This window comes from Eleginops maclovinus, chromosome 14 (genome assembly GCF_036324505.1).
Source record: "Eleginops maclovinus isolate JMC-PN-2008 ecotype Puerto Natales chromosome 14, JC_Emac_rtc_rv5, whole genome shotgun sequence".
NCBI lineage: Eukaryota > Metazoa > Chordata > Actinopteri > Perciformes > Eleginopidae > Eleginops > Eleginops maclovinus.
This window is the reverse complement of record NC_086362.1, coordinates 264,830-283,744: the sequence shown is the minus strand read 5'-3', so window position 1 is coordinate 283,744 and position 18,915 is coordinate 264,830. Positions and strand designations below refer to the sequence as shown.

Genomic DNA, 18,915 nt, shown 5'->3' with positions numbered 1-18,915 from the left:
GCGGACCAAAACGCCCTGAGGGGTCAGTATAGGCTCGCCAAAGTGATCAATGTCAACGCTGACAAGAAGGGCATCGTCAGGGATGTTCACGTCAGAACTTTTCCTAGCTACCCGGTCCCAACTATGAAGCCTGCTCAAAACCAGAAGGCAAAAAGACTCAAAGCCAAAATATCAGCTACAGTTCTTCAGAGATGTCAAGAGAAGAGCAACACTGAAGGGGCAACTTAAACAAACCCTGCCCAACACTAAGGTGCTGTGACCTCCTTGAGTTCAAGAACCAGGAGGTCAAGTGGGAGGTGTGGCGTCAAACAAGTGTGAGCATAGGACCAGCATCTGTGGAGGAACTCCAGGCCTGAAGGGCGCAGAGAGAGCTCACCCAACAGACAGGATGCAACCCATGTTTCTGGAGGGACCGATTTCACCTGCGCACCTCTAATCAAGCATGGGTATAACATGTTTGGAGTTAGCTCGGCGAGCCCTCTTTGCTCGGTCTCCTCAGCCTACTGACAGCTCATGTTCAACCACAGACGCAACTGGTATGGACTTCAAATGTTTAGTTTGAGAGAATCATTTGTTTGCTGTTTTCTGTTTGAGTTTGATCTGTGTTGAATTTAAATGAGATGTTTAGTTTGATGATCAGGATTGATGCGTACTGATGTGGAATGTAATTTGCCCTTTTGGTTCTTAAAGGTTATCAACCTATTCTTCCTCTGGAATTTCACTCTGTGTGTGTGTGTGTGTGTGTGTGTGTGTGTGTGTGTGTGTGTGTGTGTGTGTGTGTGTGTGTGTGTGTGTGTACCTATCCATGCAGTGTTGAAGGCTGCCCTCTGACCCCCCCCCTCACTGGTTTCCGTGATGACGCAGGCCACGGCCCCCGTCACGTCTCTGAGCTGCAGCGTCTGTCCCGCCAGAGAGGGCAGCTCCAGGACCCCCACCAGCAGGAGGGGTCTCCTGTACACACTCTATATTAGTATCACTATCAGGGGGGGGTCTCCTGTACACACTCTATATTAGTATCACTATCAGGGGGGGGTCTCCTGTACACACTCTATATTAGTATCACTATCAGGGGGGGGGTCTCCTGTACACACTCTATATTAGTATCACTATCAGGGGGGGGGTCTCCTGTACACACTCTATATTAGTCTCACTATCAGGGGGGGTCTCCTGTACACACTCTATATTAGTCTCACTATCAGGGGGGGGTCTCCTGTACACACTCTATATTAGTCTCACTATCAGGGGGGGGTCTCCTGTACACACTCTATATTAGTCTCACTATCAGGGGGGGGTCTCCTGTACACACTCTATATTAGTCTCACTATCAGGGGGGGGTCTCCTGTACACACTCTATATTAGTATCACTATCAGGGGGGGGGTCTCCTGTACACACTCTATATTAGTCTCACTATCAGGGGGGGTCTCCTGTACACACTCTATATTAGTCTCACTATCAGGGGGGGGTCTCCTGTACACACTCTATATTAGTCTCACTATCAGGGGGGGGTTTCCTGTACACACTCTATATTAGTCTCACTATCAGGGGGGGGTCTCCTGTACACACTCTATATTAGTATCACTATCAGGGGGGGGTCTCCTGTACACACTCTATATTAGTCTCACTATCAGGGGGGGTCTCCTGTACACACTCTATATTAGTATCACTATCAGGGGGGGGTCTCCTGTACACACTCTATATTAGTCTCACTATCAGGGGGGGGGTCTCCTGTACACACTCTATATTAGTCTCACTATCAGGGGGGGGTCTCCTGTACACACTCTATATTAGTATCACTATCAGGGGGGGGTCTCCTGTACACACTCTATATTAGTATCACAGCAGGGGGGGGTCTCCTGTACACACTCTATATTAGTATCACTATCAGGGGGGGTCTCCTGTACACACTCTATATTAGTATCACAGCAGGGGGGATCTACCTGTTTGTGTCTCTGGGGGGGTCAGAGGTCAGCGTCCTGTAGGACCATGACAGCGCTGAGTTGATCTGCTCTGAGGACAGACCCCCACCAGGGGGCAGCAGAGACACTGAGGACCAGCTGTCCATCTGTGGGACCTTCAACCAGTGCAGAGACACTGAAGACCTGAGGGACAGCTGGGTCCGTCCGGTACTGTGGGGACAGACAGGTGAGTCAGAGGACAGGTGAGTGTACCTGAGACAGAGGACAGGTGGGTGTACCTGAAACAGGACAGGTGGGTGTACCTGAGACAGAGGAGAGTGTACCTGAGACAGAGGAGAGTGCACCTGAGACAGAGGACAGGTGGGTGTACCTGAGACAGAGGACAGGTGGGTGTACCTGAGACAGAGGAGAGTGTACCTGAGACAGAGGAGAGTGTACCTGAGACAGAGGAAGTGGTGTACCTGAGACAGAGGAGAGTGTACCTGAGACAGAGGAGAGTGTACCTGACACAGAGAGAGTGTACCTGAGACAGAGGAAGGTGGTGTACCTGAGACAGAGGAGAGTGTACCTGAGACAGAGGAGAGTGTACCTGACACAGAGAGAGTGCACCTGAGACAGAGGACAGGAGTGAACCTGAGACAGAGGAGAGTGTACCTGAGACAGAGGACAGGTGGGTGTACCTGAGACAGAGGAGAGTGTACCTGACACAGAGGAGAGTGTACCTGAGACAGAGGACAGGTGGGTGTACCTGAGAGAGAGGAGAGTGTACCTGAGACAGAGGGCAGGTGAGTGTACCTGAGACAGAGGAGAGTGTACCTGAGACAGAGGAGAGGTGAGTGTACCTGAGACAGAGGACAGGTGGGTGTACCTGAGACAGAGGAGAGTGTACCTGAGACAGAGGACAGGTGTGAGGCTCGTCTAGCATCTCGCAATAGATGTCTCTCCTCCGTCCTTCTTGTCCTCTCCACACACACTCCATCAGCTTCCAGGACAGAACACACACACACTGCTTCAAGACACCTGGGACAAGACTGGGGGGGACAGGTGGACAAACAAACATTACAAGTTGTCACATTTCAGAGGTCCTTGAACGCATCACGTGTGCGTGTGTGTGTCTCACCTGTGCTGCAGCTGGGAGCTCAGGTGAGTTAATCAGTGTGTGTGTGTGTGTCTCACCTGTGCTGCAGCTGGGAGCTCAGGTGAGCGCTCCATAGGAATTCGGACACGCCCCTGTCCCCCTGCAGCAGTAAATGTAGTAACGCTCCATCCCCAGGGCAGGTGAAGGTGGGTGCCGGCCCCCCCCTGCTGAATGAAGTCACCCTGAGGCTGGAGCGCAGGCAGGTGCAAAGCATGCTGGGAGGGAAGTCGGGACAGGGCCGGTACAGAAAGTGGACGTGGTGGAGCTACAGGGGGACAGGAACACTCATATCTTTCCTTTCACAATAAAAGCCCTGCACAGGAACACTCACATCTGCCCTTTCACAATAAAAGCCCTGCACAGGAACAGTCATATCTTTCCTTTCACAATAAAAGCCCTGCACAGGAACACTCATATCTTTCCTTTCACAATAAAAGCCCTGCACAGGAAGACTCATATCTTTCCTTTCACAATAAAAGCCCTGCACAGGAACACTCACATCTGCCCTTTCACAATAAAAGCCCTGCACAGGAAGACTCATATCTTTCCTTTCACAATAAAAGCCCTGCACAGGAACAATCACATCTGCCCTTTCACAATAAAAGCCCTGCACAGGAACAATTATATCTTTCCTTTCACAATAAAAGCCCTGCACAGGAAGACTCATATCTTTCCTTTCACAATAAAAGCCCTGCACAGGAACAATCACATCTGCCCTTTCACAATAAAAGCCCTGCACAGGAACAATCATATCTCTCCTTTCACAATAAAAGCCCTGCACAGGAACACTCATATCTTTCCTTTCACAATAAAAGCCCTGCACAGGAAGACTCATATCTTTCCTTTCACAATAAAAGCCCTGCACAGGAACACTCACATCTGCCCTTTCACAATAAAAGCCCTGCACAGGAACACTCATATCTTTCCTTTCACAATAAAAGCCCTGCACAGGAACACTCATATCTTTCCTTTCACAATAAAAGCCCTGCACAGGAACACTCATATCTTTCCTTTCACAATAAAAGCCCTGCACAGGAACACTCATATCTTTCCTTTCACAATAAAAGCCCTGCACAGGAACACTCATATCTTTCCTTTCACAATAAAAGCCCTGCACAGGAACACTGTAGAAGGAAGAATCTGATCCTGACTTTTATTGTGAAATGTGTCTCACCTTCAAGGTGTCTCTATCCTTCAAGGTGTCTCCTTCTCAGCTTCCTCCTCAGAGACGGCTGATAGGCAAGGCACAGCCCCACCCTCCTGTCCATCACGTACAGCCCCGCCCCCTCGCTCACCACCTCTGTCACTATGCCCTATCAGAAGAGAGGGGCGGGGCTTACACACAGGTAACAGTATATCAGAGGACAGGGGCGGGGCTTACACACAGGTAACAGCTTATCAGAGGACAGGGGCGGGGCTTACACACAGGTAAAAGCATATCAGAGGACAGGGGCGGGGCTTACACACAGGTAACAGTATATCAGAGGACAGGGGCGGGGCTTACACAGGTAACAGCATATCAGAGGACAGGGGCGGGGCTTACACAGGTAACAGTATATCAGAGGACAGGGGCAGGGCTTACACAGGTAACAGTATATCAGAGGACAGGGGCGGGGCTTACACAGGTAACAGTATATCAGAGGACAGGGGCGGGGCTTACACAGGTAACAGCATATCAGAGGACAGGGGCGGGGCTTACACACAGGTAACAGTATATCAGAGGACAGGGGCGGGGCTTACACAGGTAACAGTATATCAGAGGACAGGGGCGGGGCTTACACACAGGTAACAGCATATCAGAGGACAGGGGCGGGGCTTACACAGGTAACAGCATATCAGAGGACAGGGGCGGGGCTTACACACAGGTAACAGTATATCAGAGGACAGGGGCGGGGCTTACACACAGGTAACAGCATATCAGAGGACAGGGGCGGGGCTTACACAGGTAACAGCATATCAGAGGACAGGGGCGGGGCTTACACACAGGTAACAGTATATCAGAGGACAGGGGCGGGGCTTACACACAGGTAACAGCATATCAGAGGACAGGGGCGGGGCTTACACAGGTAACAGCATATCAGAGGACAGGGGCGGGGCTTACACACAGGTAACAGTATATCAGAGGACAGGGGTGGGGCTTACACACAGGTAACAGTATATCAGAGGACAGGGGCGGGGCTTACACAGGTAACAGTATATCAGAGGACAGGGGCGGGGCTTACACAGGTAACAGTATATCAGAGGACAGGGGCGGGGCTTACACACAGGTAACAGTATATCAGAGGACAGGGGCGGGGCTTACACAGGTAACAGTATATCAGAGGACAGGGGCGGGGCTTACACAGGTAACAGTATATCAGAGGACAGGGGCGGGGCTTACACACAGGTAACAGTATATCAGAGGACAGGGGCGGGGCTTACACAGGTAACAGTATATCAGAGGACAGGGGCGGGGCTTACACAATGGTAAGTAGTTTACCTGGTAACTGATGACTCGGGACTTCTTCACCCTGGCAGCTGATTGGCCTGGGTCTCTCTCAGGCCCCGCCTCCTCACAGTCCTCACCTTCGACCTGAGACATCATCGGCGGGCCAGGTGTGACAGCGGGAGTGTGTGTGTGGGGCGCAGCAGGGTGTGTGTAGTCGGTGTGTATTTCAGAGCACTCGGTCACACACAGGATGTTGTTTCCTCTCCAGCCTCGCAGGACACACACACGCAGCGCCGTCACACACACACGCTGACCCACACACACACACTGAGCCCACCATAGCCTGCTGCCCTGCTCTCACACACACACACACACACACACACACACACACTGTAAACTATAACATGATAATGATGTTTGCTGTAGTCCTGTTAAATTGATTTACTAGGGAGAATAAATCCAGCAGCTGAACTCACCTTGACGAGTACAGGTAGTGAGACAGGTGGTGAGACAGGTGAAGAGTCGTCTGACAGTGAGAAGCAGAAGAAAGACGTTCCTGTAACTTCCAGCTGAGGGCAAACTGAACCCACTAGACCAGCCACTGAGACACGCTGCCCCCGAGTCCTGAGAGACAGACAGGTGAGAGACAGACAGGTGAGACACGCTGACCCCGAGTCCTGAGAGACAGATGAGTGAGAGACAGACAGGTGAGACACGCTGACTCTGAGAGACAGACAGGTGAGACATGCTGACCCCGAGTCCTGAGAAACAGACAGGTGAGACACGCTGAACCCCGAGTCCTGAGAGACAGATGAGTGAGAGACAGACAAGTGAGACACGCTGACCCCAAATCCTGAGAGACAGACAGGTGAGAGACAGACAGGTGAGACACGCTGACCCCAAGTCCTGAGAGACAAACAGCTGAGAGACAGAAAGGTGAGACACGCCACCCCCGAGTCCTGAGAGACAGACTGGTGAGAGACAGACAGGTGAGACATGCCACCCCGAGTCCTGAGAGACAGGGAGGTGAGACACGCTGACTCTGAGAGACAGACAGGTGAGAGATTCACAGGTGAGACATGCTGACCCCAAGTCCTGAGAGACAGACAGGTCAGAGACAGACAGGTCAGAGACAAACAGAGACAGACGGGTCACTCACCTGTTCTTCAGAAAGTCCGCTGCCTCTCTGACTCCAACCACTCCGCTAAGCCCCGCCCCTCTATCAGGGCCGACAGCCAATCCCTCCTCAGCTCCACGACACAGCACTACAGGAGGTCCAATCAGTTCCACCCAGCCCCCGGCCTCCTCCTGCCCTATGGCATTGTGGGGATGTAGTTCCAGTGGGGCAGGAAGACAGGACGGTTCAGCCACAGAGGAGAGGGAGACATGCACTGCAGAGAGACAGACAGGAACTTAGAGCCTTGAACGCATCCCACTGTCCTTCACCCCTGAAAGCATCACACTACAGGTTCATGAAGGCATCATACTGCAGGTCCCTGAACGCATCACGCTACAGGTCCCTGAACGCATCACGCTACAGGTCCCTGAAAGCATCACGCTGCAGGTCCCGGAAAGCATCACACTGCAGGTTCATGAAGGCATCACACTGCAGATCCCTGAAGGCATCACGCTGCAGGTCCCGGAAAGCATCACACTGCAGGTTCATGAAGGTATCACACTGCAGGTCCCTGAAGGCATCACGATGCAGGTCCCTGAAGGCATCGCGCTGCAGGTCCCTGAAGGCATCGCGCTGCAGGTCCCTGCAAGCATCGCCCTGCAGGTCCCTGAAGGCATCACGATGCAGGTCCCTGAAGGCATCGCACTGCAGGTCCCTGCAAGCATCGCACTGCAGGTCCCTGAATCCCTGAAGGCATCACACTGCAGGTCCCTGAATCCCTGAAGGCATCACACTGCAGGTCCCTGAAGGCATCACACTACAGGTCCCTGAAGGCATCGCGCTGCAGGTCCCTGAAGGCATCGCGCTGCAGGTCCCTGAAGGCATCGCGCTGCAGGTCCCTGAAGGCATCGCGCTGCAGGTCCCTGAAGGCATCGCGCTGCAGGTCCCTGAAGGCATCGCGCTGCAGGTCCCTGAAGGCATCACACTGCAGGTCCCTGAAGGCATCACACTGCAGGTCCCTGATTCCCTGAAGGCATCACGCTGCAGGTCCCTGATTCCCTGAAGGCATCATGCTGCAGGTCCCTGTAGATATCAGGCTGCAGGTCCCTGAAGGCATCACGCTGCAGGTCCCTGAAGGCATCGTGCTACAAGTCCCTGAATCCCTGAAGGCATCACACTGCAGGTCCCTGAAGGCATCACACTGCAGATCCCTGAAGGCATCACACTGCAGGTCCCTCAATCCCTGAAGGCATCACACTGCAGGTCCCTCAATCCCTAAAGGCTTCACGCTGCAGGTCCCTGAAGGCATCACACTGCAGGTCCCTGAAGGCATCACGCTGCAGGTCCCTCAATCCCTAAAGGCATCACGCTGCAGGTCCCTGAAAGCATCACACTGCAGGTCCCTGAACGCATCACCTCACCTCACACCTGACGCTGCCGCTGGCGTCGGTCAGCCTCCACTCTCCGCCCCGCCCCTCCCTCAGACAGCCAATCAGCAGCAGGCTGACCCGTGGCAGAGCCTGCTGACCTGGCACTGAGAGCTCCGCCTCCCTGACCCACGCTCGATGCTGATGGGTGCTCCAGGACAGGTGACTGCAGCAGGGCAGGTGCTGCCGTGAGAGCAGCTCGGACACACACACCGGCCTGTTGGGGGGGGGGGGTCACTTTAATCATGGTTAGTAAAGTAATGTTTAATGGTAATAATGATGATGCTGCTGCTGCTGGCATACCTGTAGCTGACAGGTAAGCTGTGTGTGACACAACTCTGCTGGAGCTGCTTCACCACACACACACTCAGTTGACACACACCTGCAACACAACACACACACTCTCAACCCCTGCTGTAATTGAAAAGCTTCTTCTTGCAGCATGTTGTTTCCACATCAGCTAGGGGATAGTCAGAGCTGATTGGCTGCCTGACCTGTCAGTAAGGGGTCATCTGCAGGAGGGGCGGGGCCAGTGAGGACCGGAAACAGGTGATCTGAGACGAAGCTGAAAATCTGCTGCAGCCACAGAGACTCCTGCAGAGAGAGGTGAGGGTTAAACACATCCAGGAGCTGTTGTTGTTGTTGTTGTTATTAGAATTATTATTAATAACTAAAGCTGCAACGACTCGCAAAGTGCAGTTGTCGACGCGTCGTATTATTTAAGCAACCTAAGCATTTAACTCATGACTCATTAGAACACCGAACGAAATTGCAATAGAGTTGGCAACCCACCGCCGTCATTTAGTATGCTGCGGATTAGCATTTTACTGCTTCCGGTTCTGAAGGGCAAGCAAAACAGGTGGTGGCGGTAATGTTGGATGCCAACCGCCAATAAAATAGAAGTAGCTTCATCTTTGCACCATCTGCGTCCTAAACCAACCACTGACTTTAACAGATGAATCATGGCAGAGGCTCCGGATCAGCGTGAGCAGACTGCAGTAAAATTGAGACCGCGATTCAGTGCCGGCGCTAAGGGGGGGCATTCGAGGGCCGTGCCCCCCCTAGCGGTCATTGATGCCCCTCCTACCAGCTGTGAAGCATATTCTCGATCTGTCACAATCGACTATAATTGACGCTGAGTTCGAAGCTGCTAAAGAGTTTTTAATGTCACAAAAGCAAGCAAGCCCCTCCGCCAATGACCCAATGCCCCTCCAGTAGATCTGCTCTGGCGCCGACTCTGCCGCGATTTTCTAAAGTCTGGGCATTTTTAAAGAAAATAAAGCTCATAAACAAGTCAAGTGTACTGTCTGCAACGCAGGGCGGGCCTACCACGGCAGTACAACGGCGATGCATCAGCATCTTAAACGCAAACACCAGGACGTCTAGCGCCCGAAGTTCCGGATGGGTAAGTTAGCCGGTTTTTGTTGACCTTTCGGAAAACGCGTCCTCTACTCCAGAGTGACATTAGTTACTTTTAGGCCCTCTCATGAAAGATAGTGTGTTAACCCAAATGCATAAGAACATTGAATTACAGTCTAAGTGTCCCTCTTCCCTCATGGTAACGTTGTAAATTCACACGGTCACCTCGCCTACCTAACTTTACCTAGCTCTGCATGACTGCACGTATGCTAAATGGATAGGAAGATAGATACATACCGTAGATAATAAGTGTATACATCACTGATTATAAATCATTCATTTGTCAGATAAAATCAATAGAATTGATTAATGTAAGTCTACAATAACTATGCCTCATAGTTTTCTATTTTCATTTTGCCATTTGCCAAAGGCTTGTGGATGACTTCGACCTGCGGAGAGGCGTCTGCACCCCTCAAATGGACAGACTCCTCTCTGACAGCGTTCTAAACATGCTGGTCCACGACATGAGGCCAATGTCAACGGTGGAATGCGAGGGTTTCAAGCAAATGATCCACACTTTCAATCCTGACTACACGTTACCTTCAAGAACACATTTTACCAAGCTCATGGAGGGAGAGTATGAAGCAATTCTCAATCATGTTAAAGATGCTCTCAAATCAGCAAGGGGCAAGATCGCCCTGACTACCAATTGCCTGGACCAGTATTGCCACAGAAGCATACCTGGGCATCACTTGCCATTATTTAAGTGATGATTGGGTGATCAAAAACTTCTGCCTGACAGCAATGCCACTTGAGGAACGGCACACTGGCGCCAACATCGCAGAGTGGATCGAGGAGGCTTTAGAAAAGAAACTCCCCCCTCTAAGATTGTAGGGATTGTCCATGACAATGCCGTAATATGGGGCTGGCTGCTAACCTTTTACCAGTTAGACATGGGTGGCTTCGGTCCGTTGTGCAGGCCACACCTTACAGCTGGTGGTCAACCATGCTCTGAAGCAAACACAGATCAGTAATGCACTGAGGTGAGGGCTGTTGTGGAGCACTTTAAAAAAAAGTGAATTGGCTTCAAGCAAACTAAAGGTTAAGCAGAAACAGATGGAGACCCCGGATCACCGTCTCATCCAGGACATCTCCACTAGATGGAATAGTACTTATCACATGATCACCCGTCTACTTTACAAAGATGGCCAGTTACTGCCTCTCTGTCAGATCCAACAACAACGCAGCAAGGTAAAAGGTACCTGGACCTGAAACCCGACCTTGGAAGACCTAGCAAAAGCGCTTGAGGCATTTGAATGTGCCACTGTGTACTTGAGCGGAGAAAGGTATGTGACAATCTCTACCTTGCCTCCTCTGTACAGAGGGCTATTGAAGTCCACCAGTGTTGCCTATGATGCAGCGCCAGTGCAGGCTTTTCAGACTGCGGCCTCATTGGAGATGAACGAATGCTACTCTAAAGTGGTCAATGTCACAGATGATAGTTCAAGCTAACACGTCATTGCAGCTGCACCTGACCCAAGATTTCAAAAACTGAAATTCCTGACACCAGAGGAGAAGTTCAGCATGCAGAATAAACTACAAGCTCTAGCCCTACAGAGTGCCTCGGAGAGGAACCAGCACAGCAGAGGGGAGTCCACACCATCAGATGATGTGTATGCAACATCCTCGGCTAATGAAACACACAAGTCTGGGTCAGTCCTCGATTCAGATAGTGATGATGATGCTGATCAGCAGGAATCACATGAGCAACTAGTCACTAATGAAGTCAGTTTTTCTTCTGGTTTTATTGGAGATGCAACATATCAGATTCATCCACCATGCTAATTTTCATCTTATGTCTCATGACAGGTGCTGATGTACTTTGCTGAGCCACCAGTCTCGAAGAAACAGTGTCCGTTGTCCTGGTGGAAGCTCAACGAGACCAAGTACCCAACACTGGCAATTTTACCCAAGTCATTCTTATGCAATCCTGCTACCTCCACACCATCTGAGCGCCTCTTCTCTGCAGCAGGGAACATATTCTCCAGGAAAAGAGCTCGTCTTGACCCTGAACATGTAGACACGCTTACTTTAATGCACTGCAATAAGCCATCAGTTTAAGTAACATAAAATGAATGTCACTTTGAGCGAAGTTATTCCTCAGTGTTTACATTGCCCCGTGCTGGGGCAGAGGGTGCTACCTTGTGTTACTCTACAGGCTCTCGCACTTTACTTGCTGTTATTAAATGATTGTATGACTATTTGTTTGGGCCAATACTTTTTATGTGTATTACAATACATGAATGTATTAAAATACATCAAAGCTGTGAAGCTTAAGTTTCTTATCCTACCGGTGCTGTAGTCACTCTTTTAATGTATCTACTAAGAGACTTAATGTTGAGGGATGCAGGTTTGAGCAAGTGAGGTCAAATATGTCCTGACACCTGTAATAATGGGGGGGGGCTGATAATCGTTGACTAATCAAAAAATAATCTCCCGACTAGTCGACTACTAAAATAAGCGTCAGTTGCAGCCCTGTTAATAATGTCATCTATTATGAAAACAGTACTACAAAGCCATAGCTCAGTCCTGCGCCTCCTCCAAACCAGAGGGTGCACTAATCATTGCTGAAACAGTGTGTGTGGATCATGGTAACGATCATTGCGTTTTTGATCTCTATTAATTGTGCGAAGGCTCTAGCTGCCGATATCTATGCACCCAACAGACACGATGAAGGTCTTCTACCATCCATCAGCAGCTCTTTACTGAAATACCGTGACGGAGTATTATGGGACGTGGTTTCAATGCAACTCTGTGTCCAGAACGGTCCAGCAGAAGCCCTTCTTGCACCCCCCTCGTCTTCATCTCTGAGATCCTTCCTGACTGATCTAAATGCGGTGGATCTCTGGCGTCTCCGTGATGATACACTTAAGGCATACTCATTCCATTCAGGCCGCCATGGCACATCCTCCAGAATAGACGATGTATTAGTAAGTCCCTCCATAATAAATAACAGGAGTCATATTAATATGCCCCCCAGTTTGTTTCTGATCATGCCCCAGTTACTTGTGTACTGGCACCAGTTGTTAGTCACCCTAAAGCACGCAGATGGAGATTCAATGCCTCTGTCCTCAGTAACAACACAGTTATATCCCATATGAAGGATCTACTTAAAGGAGGTATTCACCACAACAAAGAAAGCTGCACCAAGCACAAGCAATGTGGGAATCAGCTAAAGGGGTCAGGTACATGTATTGGTTTCTCCTATGAAGTGCACTCACTAGCCGGCTTAATGGCACTGAGAACGAAAGAACAGGAACCACTAACAGCACCTTCAGTGAGCAACACTACCTTTCTCCTGCACTGAGGGGAATCCCGCAGCCTGTCCTTAGGAACGGCAGAGTCTATAAGACCTGAACAAAGCAAAGATATTACTATGATGTGACTGCCCAAGCACACTGCTAGCTCTTAGACCGTGTGAGTCCAGAGCACTAATCAGTGCAATCCGAACGACACAGGGTGAGGTTGTGACACAACCTGCTGCCATTAACGACGAGTTGAAAACGCTTTACAGCGATCTCTAAGCTTCACTGAATGTTGATACTTGCGGTACGTTTCTTCAGAGGTTAGCTTTGCCTAAAGTGGATGACGATGACATGGCAGACCTTGAAACCCCTATTTCACTGAAACCCTTGAACATAGGCACCTGGTGTTGACGGCCTACCTCCAGAGTTCTATGCTCATTCTACGCTAACATGCTGGGACCAGGTGGGACCATTAAGGTGAGACTCTATAAACTCTGCATCCAACAGGGATCATTCCAGAGGCCAGCGAAGTGTGCTGTGCTTTCGCTCGATGCAGAGAAGGCTTTGGACCGCCTTGAATGGGGCTATTTCTGGTTGGTCCTAGAAAGATTTGGCTTTGGGCCAAAGTATATCTCTATGATTGTTATATGGGGGGGCCACAGCCTCTGTCCTCACTGGCACCTTTCAGTCACCAGCCTTTTCCCTGCATAGAGGAAGGAGGCAGGGCTGCCAGTGCTCACCCCTCTTGTTTGGCCTATCACTAGAACCTATGGCACAGGCCATGTCCTATCTCCAGTAAGTATAGACCTCTCTAACCCTAAACTCTCATTGTATGCCGATGATTCCTTTCCTTTCCAACATCCAGGAGTCTTTACCACATGTCCTGACTCTTTTCAATGATTTTCATGTCAGGATACATAAACTGGTCTAAACCTGCTCTCCCCCCTCTAAACTCAGCAGCGAAGGATGTCCATCTACCAGCTGGTGTCCCTGTCTGCACCTCTTTCACCTACATTGGCATAAAGATGTGCCCTAACCTTCATCGAATCGTTAAAGAAAGCTTTTATGGAGTAAAAAGGAAATTAGAACATGATCTAAAGAGATGGGGCTCTCTTCAAGTTTCTATGCAAGGCAGAATCTGCACTATTGAAACAATGCTTTACCTCACATGTCCTGTTCTTTAGGATTCCTGCTCCCCCCTAAACATGTCTCTGAATGCACTCTCTCATTTCAGTGTCTCTGGGGTGGAAAACGTGCCAGAATTTAATTAAACACTTAAAAAGAAGTAAGCTCACAGGAGGCCTGAGGGTCCCTAATCTAGATTGCTATGCCTTCCAGATCTGATCTGATATACATGATGAGTTATATTAGTTATATTAGTTATGAGTTATATACATGATGAGTTATATTAGTTATATTAGTGATATTAGTTATATTAGTTATATTAGTTATATGAGTTATATGAGTTATATGAGTTATATGAGTTATATTAGTTATATTAGTTATGAGTTATATACATTATGAGTTATATTAGTTATATTAGTTATGAGTTATATTAGTTATGAGTTATATTAGTTATGAGTTATATTAGTTATGAGTTATATTAGTTATATTAGTTATGAGTTATATTAGTTATGAGTTATATTAGTGATATACATGATGAGTTATATTAGTTATGAGTTATATTAGTTATATTAGTTATGAGTTATATTAGTTATATACATGATGAGTTATATTAGTTATATTAGTTATGAGTTATATACATTATGAGTTATATTAGTTATGAGTTATATTAGTTATATTAGTTATGAGTTATATTAGTTATATACATGATGAGTTATATTAGTTATGAGTTATATTAGTTTATATTAGTTATATACATGGTGAGTTATATTAGTTATATGAGTTATATGAGTTATATTAGTTATGAGTTATATTAGTTATATACATGATGAGTTATATTAGTTATGAGTTATATTAGTGATATTAGTGATATTAGTTATATTAGTTATATGAGTTATATGAGTTATATGAGTTATATGAGTTATATTAGTTATATTAGTTATATGAGTTATATTAGTTATATTAGTTATGAGTTATATACATTATGAGTTATATTAGTTATGAGTTATATTAGTTATATTAGTTATGAGTTATATACATTATGAGTTATATTAGTTATATTAGTTATGAGTTATATACATGATGAGTTATATTAGTTATGAGTTATATTAGTTATGAGTTATATGAGTTATATTAGTTATATTAGTTATGAGTTATATACATTATGAGTTATATTAGTTATATTAGTTATGAGTTATATACATGATGAGTTATATTAGTTATGAGTTATATTAGTTATATTAGTTATGAGTTATATACATGATGAGTTATATACATTATGAGTTATATTAGTTATATTAGTTATGAGTTATATACATGATGAGTTATATTAGTTATGAGTTATATTAGTTATATTAGTTATGAGTTATATTAGTTATATGAGTTATATTAGTGATATTAGTTATATTAGTTATGAGTTATATTAGTTATATTAGTTATATTAGTTATGAGTTATATTAGTTATATGAGTTATATTAGTTATATGAGTTATATTAGTTATATTAGTTATATTAGTTATATGAGTTATATGAGTTATATTAGTTATATTAGTTATATTAGTTATGAGTTATATACATTATGAGTTATATTAGTTATATTAGTTATGAGTTATATACATGATGAGTTATATTAGTTATGAGTTATATTAGTTATATTAGTTATATTAGTTATGAGTTATATTAGTTATATGAGTTATATTAGTGATATTAGTTATATTAGTTATGAGTTATATTAGTTATATTAGTTATATTAGTTATGAGTTATATTAGTTATATTAGTTATATGAGTTATATTAGTTATATGAGTTATATTAGTTATATTAGTTATATGAGTTATATGAGTTATATTAGTTATATTAGTTATATGAGTTATATTAGTTATATTAGTTATATTAGTGATATTAGTTATGAGTTATATTAGTGATATACATGATGAGTTATATTAGTTATGAGTTATATTAGTTATATTAGTTATATTAGTTATATGAGTTATATGAGTTATATTAGTTATATTAGTTATATTAGTGATATGAGTTATATTAGTTATGAGTTATATTAGTGATAAACATGATGAGTTATATTAGTTATATTAGTGATATTAGTTATATTAGTTATGAGTTATATTAGTGATATACAATGATGAGTTATATTAGTTATGAGTTATATTAGTGATAAACATGATGAGTTATATTAGTTATATTAGTGATATTAGTTATATTAGTTATGAGTTATATTAGTGATATACATGATGAGTTATATTAGTTATATTAGTGATATTAGTTATATTAGTTATGAGTTATATTAGTGATATACATGATGAGTTATATTAGTTATGAGTTATATTAGTGATATACATGATGAGTTATATTAGTTATATACATGATGAGTTATATTAGTTATATTAGTGATATACATGATGAGTTATATTAGTGGTATACATGATGAGTTATATTAGTTATATTAGTGATATACATGATGAGTTATATTAGTTATATTAGTGATATTAGTGATATACATGATGAGTTATATTAGTTATATTAGTGATATTAGTGATATACATGATGAGTTATATTAGTGATATTAGTGATATTAGTTATATTAGTTATATTAGTTATATTAGTGATATGAGTTATATTAGTGATATTAGTTATATTAGTTATATTAGTTATGAGTTATATTAGTTATATGAGTTATATTAGTGATATTAGTTATATTAGTTATATTAGTTATGAGTTATATTAGTTATATGAGTTATATGAGTTATATTAGTTATATTAGTTATTAGTTATATTAGTTATATGAGTTATATTAGTGATATACATGATGAGTTATATTAGTTATATTAGTGATATTAGTTATATACATGATGAGTTATATTAGTGGTATACATGATGAGTTATATTAGTTATATACATGATGAGTTATATTAGTGATATTAGTTATATTAGTGATATACATGATGAGTTATATTAGTGATATTAGTTATATTAGTGATATACATGATGAGTTATATTAGTGATATTAGTTATATTAGTGATATACATGATGAGTTATATTAGTTATATTAGTGATATTAGTTATATTAGTGATATTAGTTATATGAGTTATATTAGTTATATTAGTGATATTAGTTATATTAGTGGTAGTTTAGTACTTCTCTTCTCAGACAGGTTAGAGTAATAGTTCTGTATATAGTTACTGACGGCCTCTCCGTAGGGCGGGAACTGATCCAGGAACAGCTGCAGGGACTCCATCAGATCCTCATTGCCGGTCTTATTACCGAGTCACCAACAAACAACAACTAACAACAACTAACAACAACTAACAACAACGTGCCGCTCTGATGTAAACAAAACGATCCCGCCCAGCTCACTTCCGGGTCCGCTACGGAACCCTGTGAGGCTCAGAGTGCGAGACTGCGCAGCGTGAATGCCCGGTGCATACAGTCCGATACTCCGGGCACTGAAACCCTCGCTCTGTATGAAGCCTGCCGGGGTTAATGAGCGCTGTCAGAGCGAAGAGTCCCCCGGAGGACGAAGAGTTTACCTCCCACCTGCCGGCCAATCATAGCGCTGATTCACAGAGCCCCCCCCCCCTTTCAGCGGAGACCAGAGGAACACACAGCAGAGAATACAGCCAATCTCAACGGGGGGACAGACTGTGGGCAGGAAACCTGAGGGGGACCAAGACCATCAAACGACCGAGAGCTGTAGCGGGACTGGACCTCTGCAGCATATTATCTCTGAGGCAAAACAACTGTGTTCACTGTACTGAACACACACTATAACAAGCATGATTGATCATTCATAATGAGTATACTATTACTATTTAACACACACTATTCTAGAAATCACATTTGTCCTTTCACAGAAATATCCCTCTCAGGTTCATTTCGAGTACAAGAAGCACTGAAATAAAGGGTCAGGGTTTAAGGCCAAGAGCAGAAGCTACAGGCAAAGTCTGAGGTCCTGATCAATGTAGAGTTTAATACAGACTATAATGTGATTAATATAAACTAAATGTGATTAATATAATTTGTGATTATATAAACTCTAAGTGATTAATATAAACTATAATGTGATTAATAAGACTATACTGTGATTATATAACTAAATGATTTAATATAAAATGTTATTAATATAATGTGATTAATATAATGTTTGAAAAAATATTAATATAATGTGATTACTATAAAGTGATTAATATAATGTGATTACTATTATGTGATATAACAAAATGTGATTAATAAAATGTATTACAATAATGTGATTATATAATGTGATTAAATATAGACTATAAGTGATTATATAGACTATAAAGTGATTAAATATAATGTGATTAATAGAAGTGATTAATAAAATGTGATTAATATATGTGATTAATATAGACTTTAATGTGACTAATATAAACTATAATGTGATTAATATAAACTATAATGTGATTAATAAAATGTGATTATATAATGTGATTAATATAAACTATAATGTGATTTATACTTAAACTATAAATGTGATTCATATAAACTATAATGTGATTAATATAATGTGATTAATATAATGTGATTAATATAATGTGATTAAATAATGTGATTAATATAATGTGATTAATATAATGTGATTAATATAATGTGATTAATATAATGTGATTAATATAATGTGATTAATATAAACTATAATGTGATTAATATAATGTGATTAATATAATGTGATTAATATAATGTGATTAATATAATGTGATTAATATAATGTGATTAATATAATGTGATTAATATAATGTGATTAATATAATGTGATTAATATAAAACTATAATGTGATTAATATAAACTAGGCTAAGCTAAAGGTGGCTAATATTGGGCTATAAATAGGGTGGCCAGACGTCCGGCTTTTCAATGCCCTGTCCGGCGCAGCATCAAGCCGGACGCGTATTTGTCCTCCTTCTTGAGGCACTAGGCTTGAAGAGCGGAGTTCTATAATCTTTGCTGGGACGCAGCACAACGTCCAATGCCGTAACATATCTGTTCTAACAAATGATTGGCTAAGAGCGGTGTCAGATAAATATCTGCTATATCATTGGTTAAAAACGTAAACAAGGCTCCATGTGCT

At 43.8% G+C, this 18,915-nt stretch overlaps 1 protein-coding gene across 1 annotated transcript in view; it reads right to left on the bottom strand.

Annotated features, from left to right (window-relative positions):
* The window catches only part of ctc1 (CTS telomere maintenance complex component 1), a 40,387-nt gene extending 23,193 nt beyond the window's left edge, over positions 1 to 17,194 (bottom strand). The window contains 13 exon segments of the mRNA XM_063900551.1: positions 800 to 951; positions 1,939 to 2,078; positions 2,080 to 2,127; positions 2,807 to 2,948; positions 3,094 to 3,320; positions 5,535 to 5,834; positions 5,960 to 6,107; positions 6,643 to 6,814; positions 6,817 to 6,874; positions 8,022 to 8,244; positions 8,331 to 8,409; positions 8,522 to 8,621; positions 17,016 to 17,194. Coding sequence (XP_063756621.1) covers positions 800 to 951; positions 1,939 to 2,078; positions 2,080 to 2,127; positions 2,807 to 2,948; positions 3,094 to 3,320; positions 5,535 to 5,834; positions 5,960 to 6,107; positions 6,643 to 6,814; positions 6,817 to 6,874; positions 8,022 to 8,244; positions 8,331 to 8,409; positions 8,522 to 8,621; positions 17,016 to 17,066 — 1,840 coding nt within the window. The 5' untranslated portion in view covers positions 17,067 to 17,194.
* Positions 17,195 to 18,915: the final 1,721 nt, after the last annotated feature.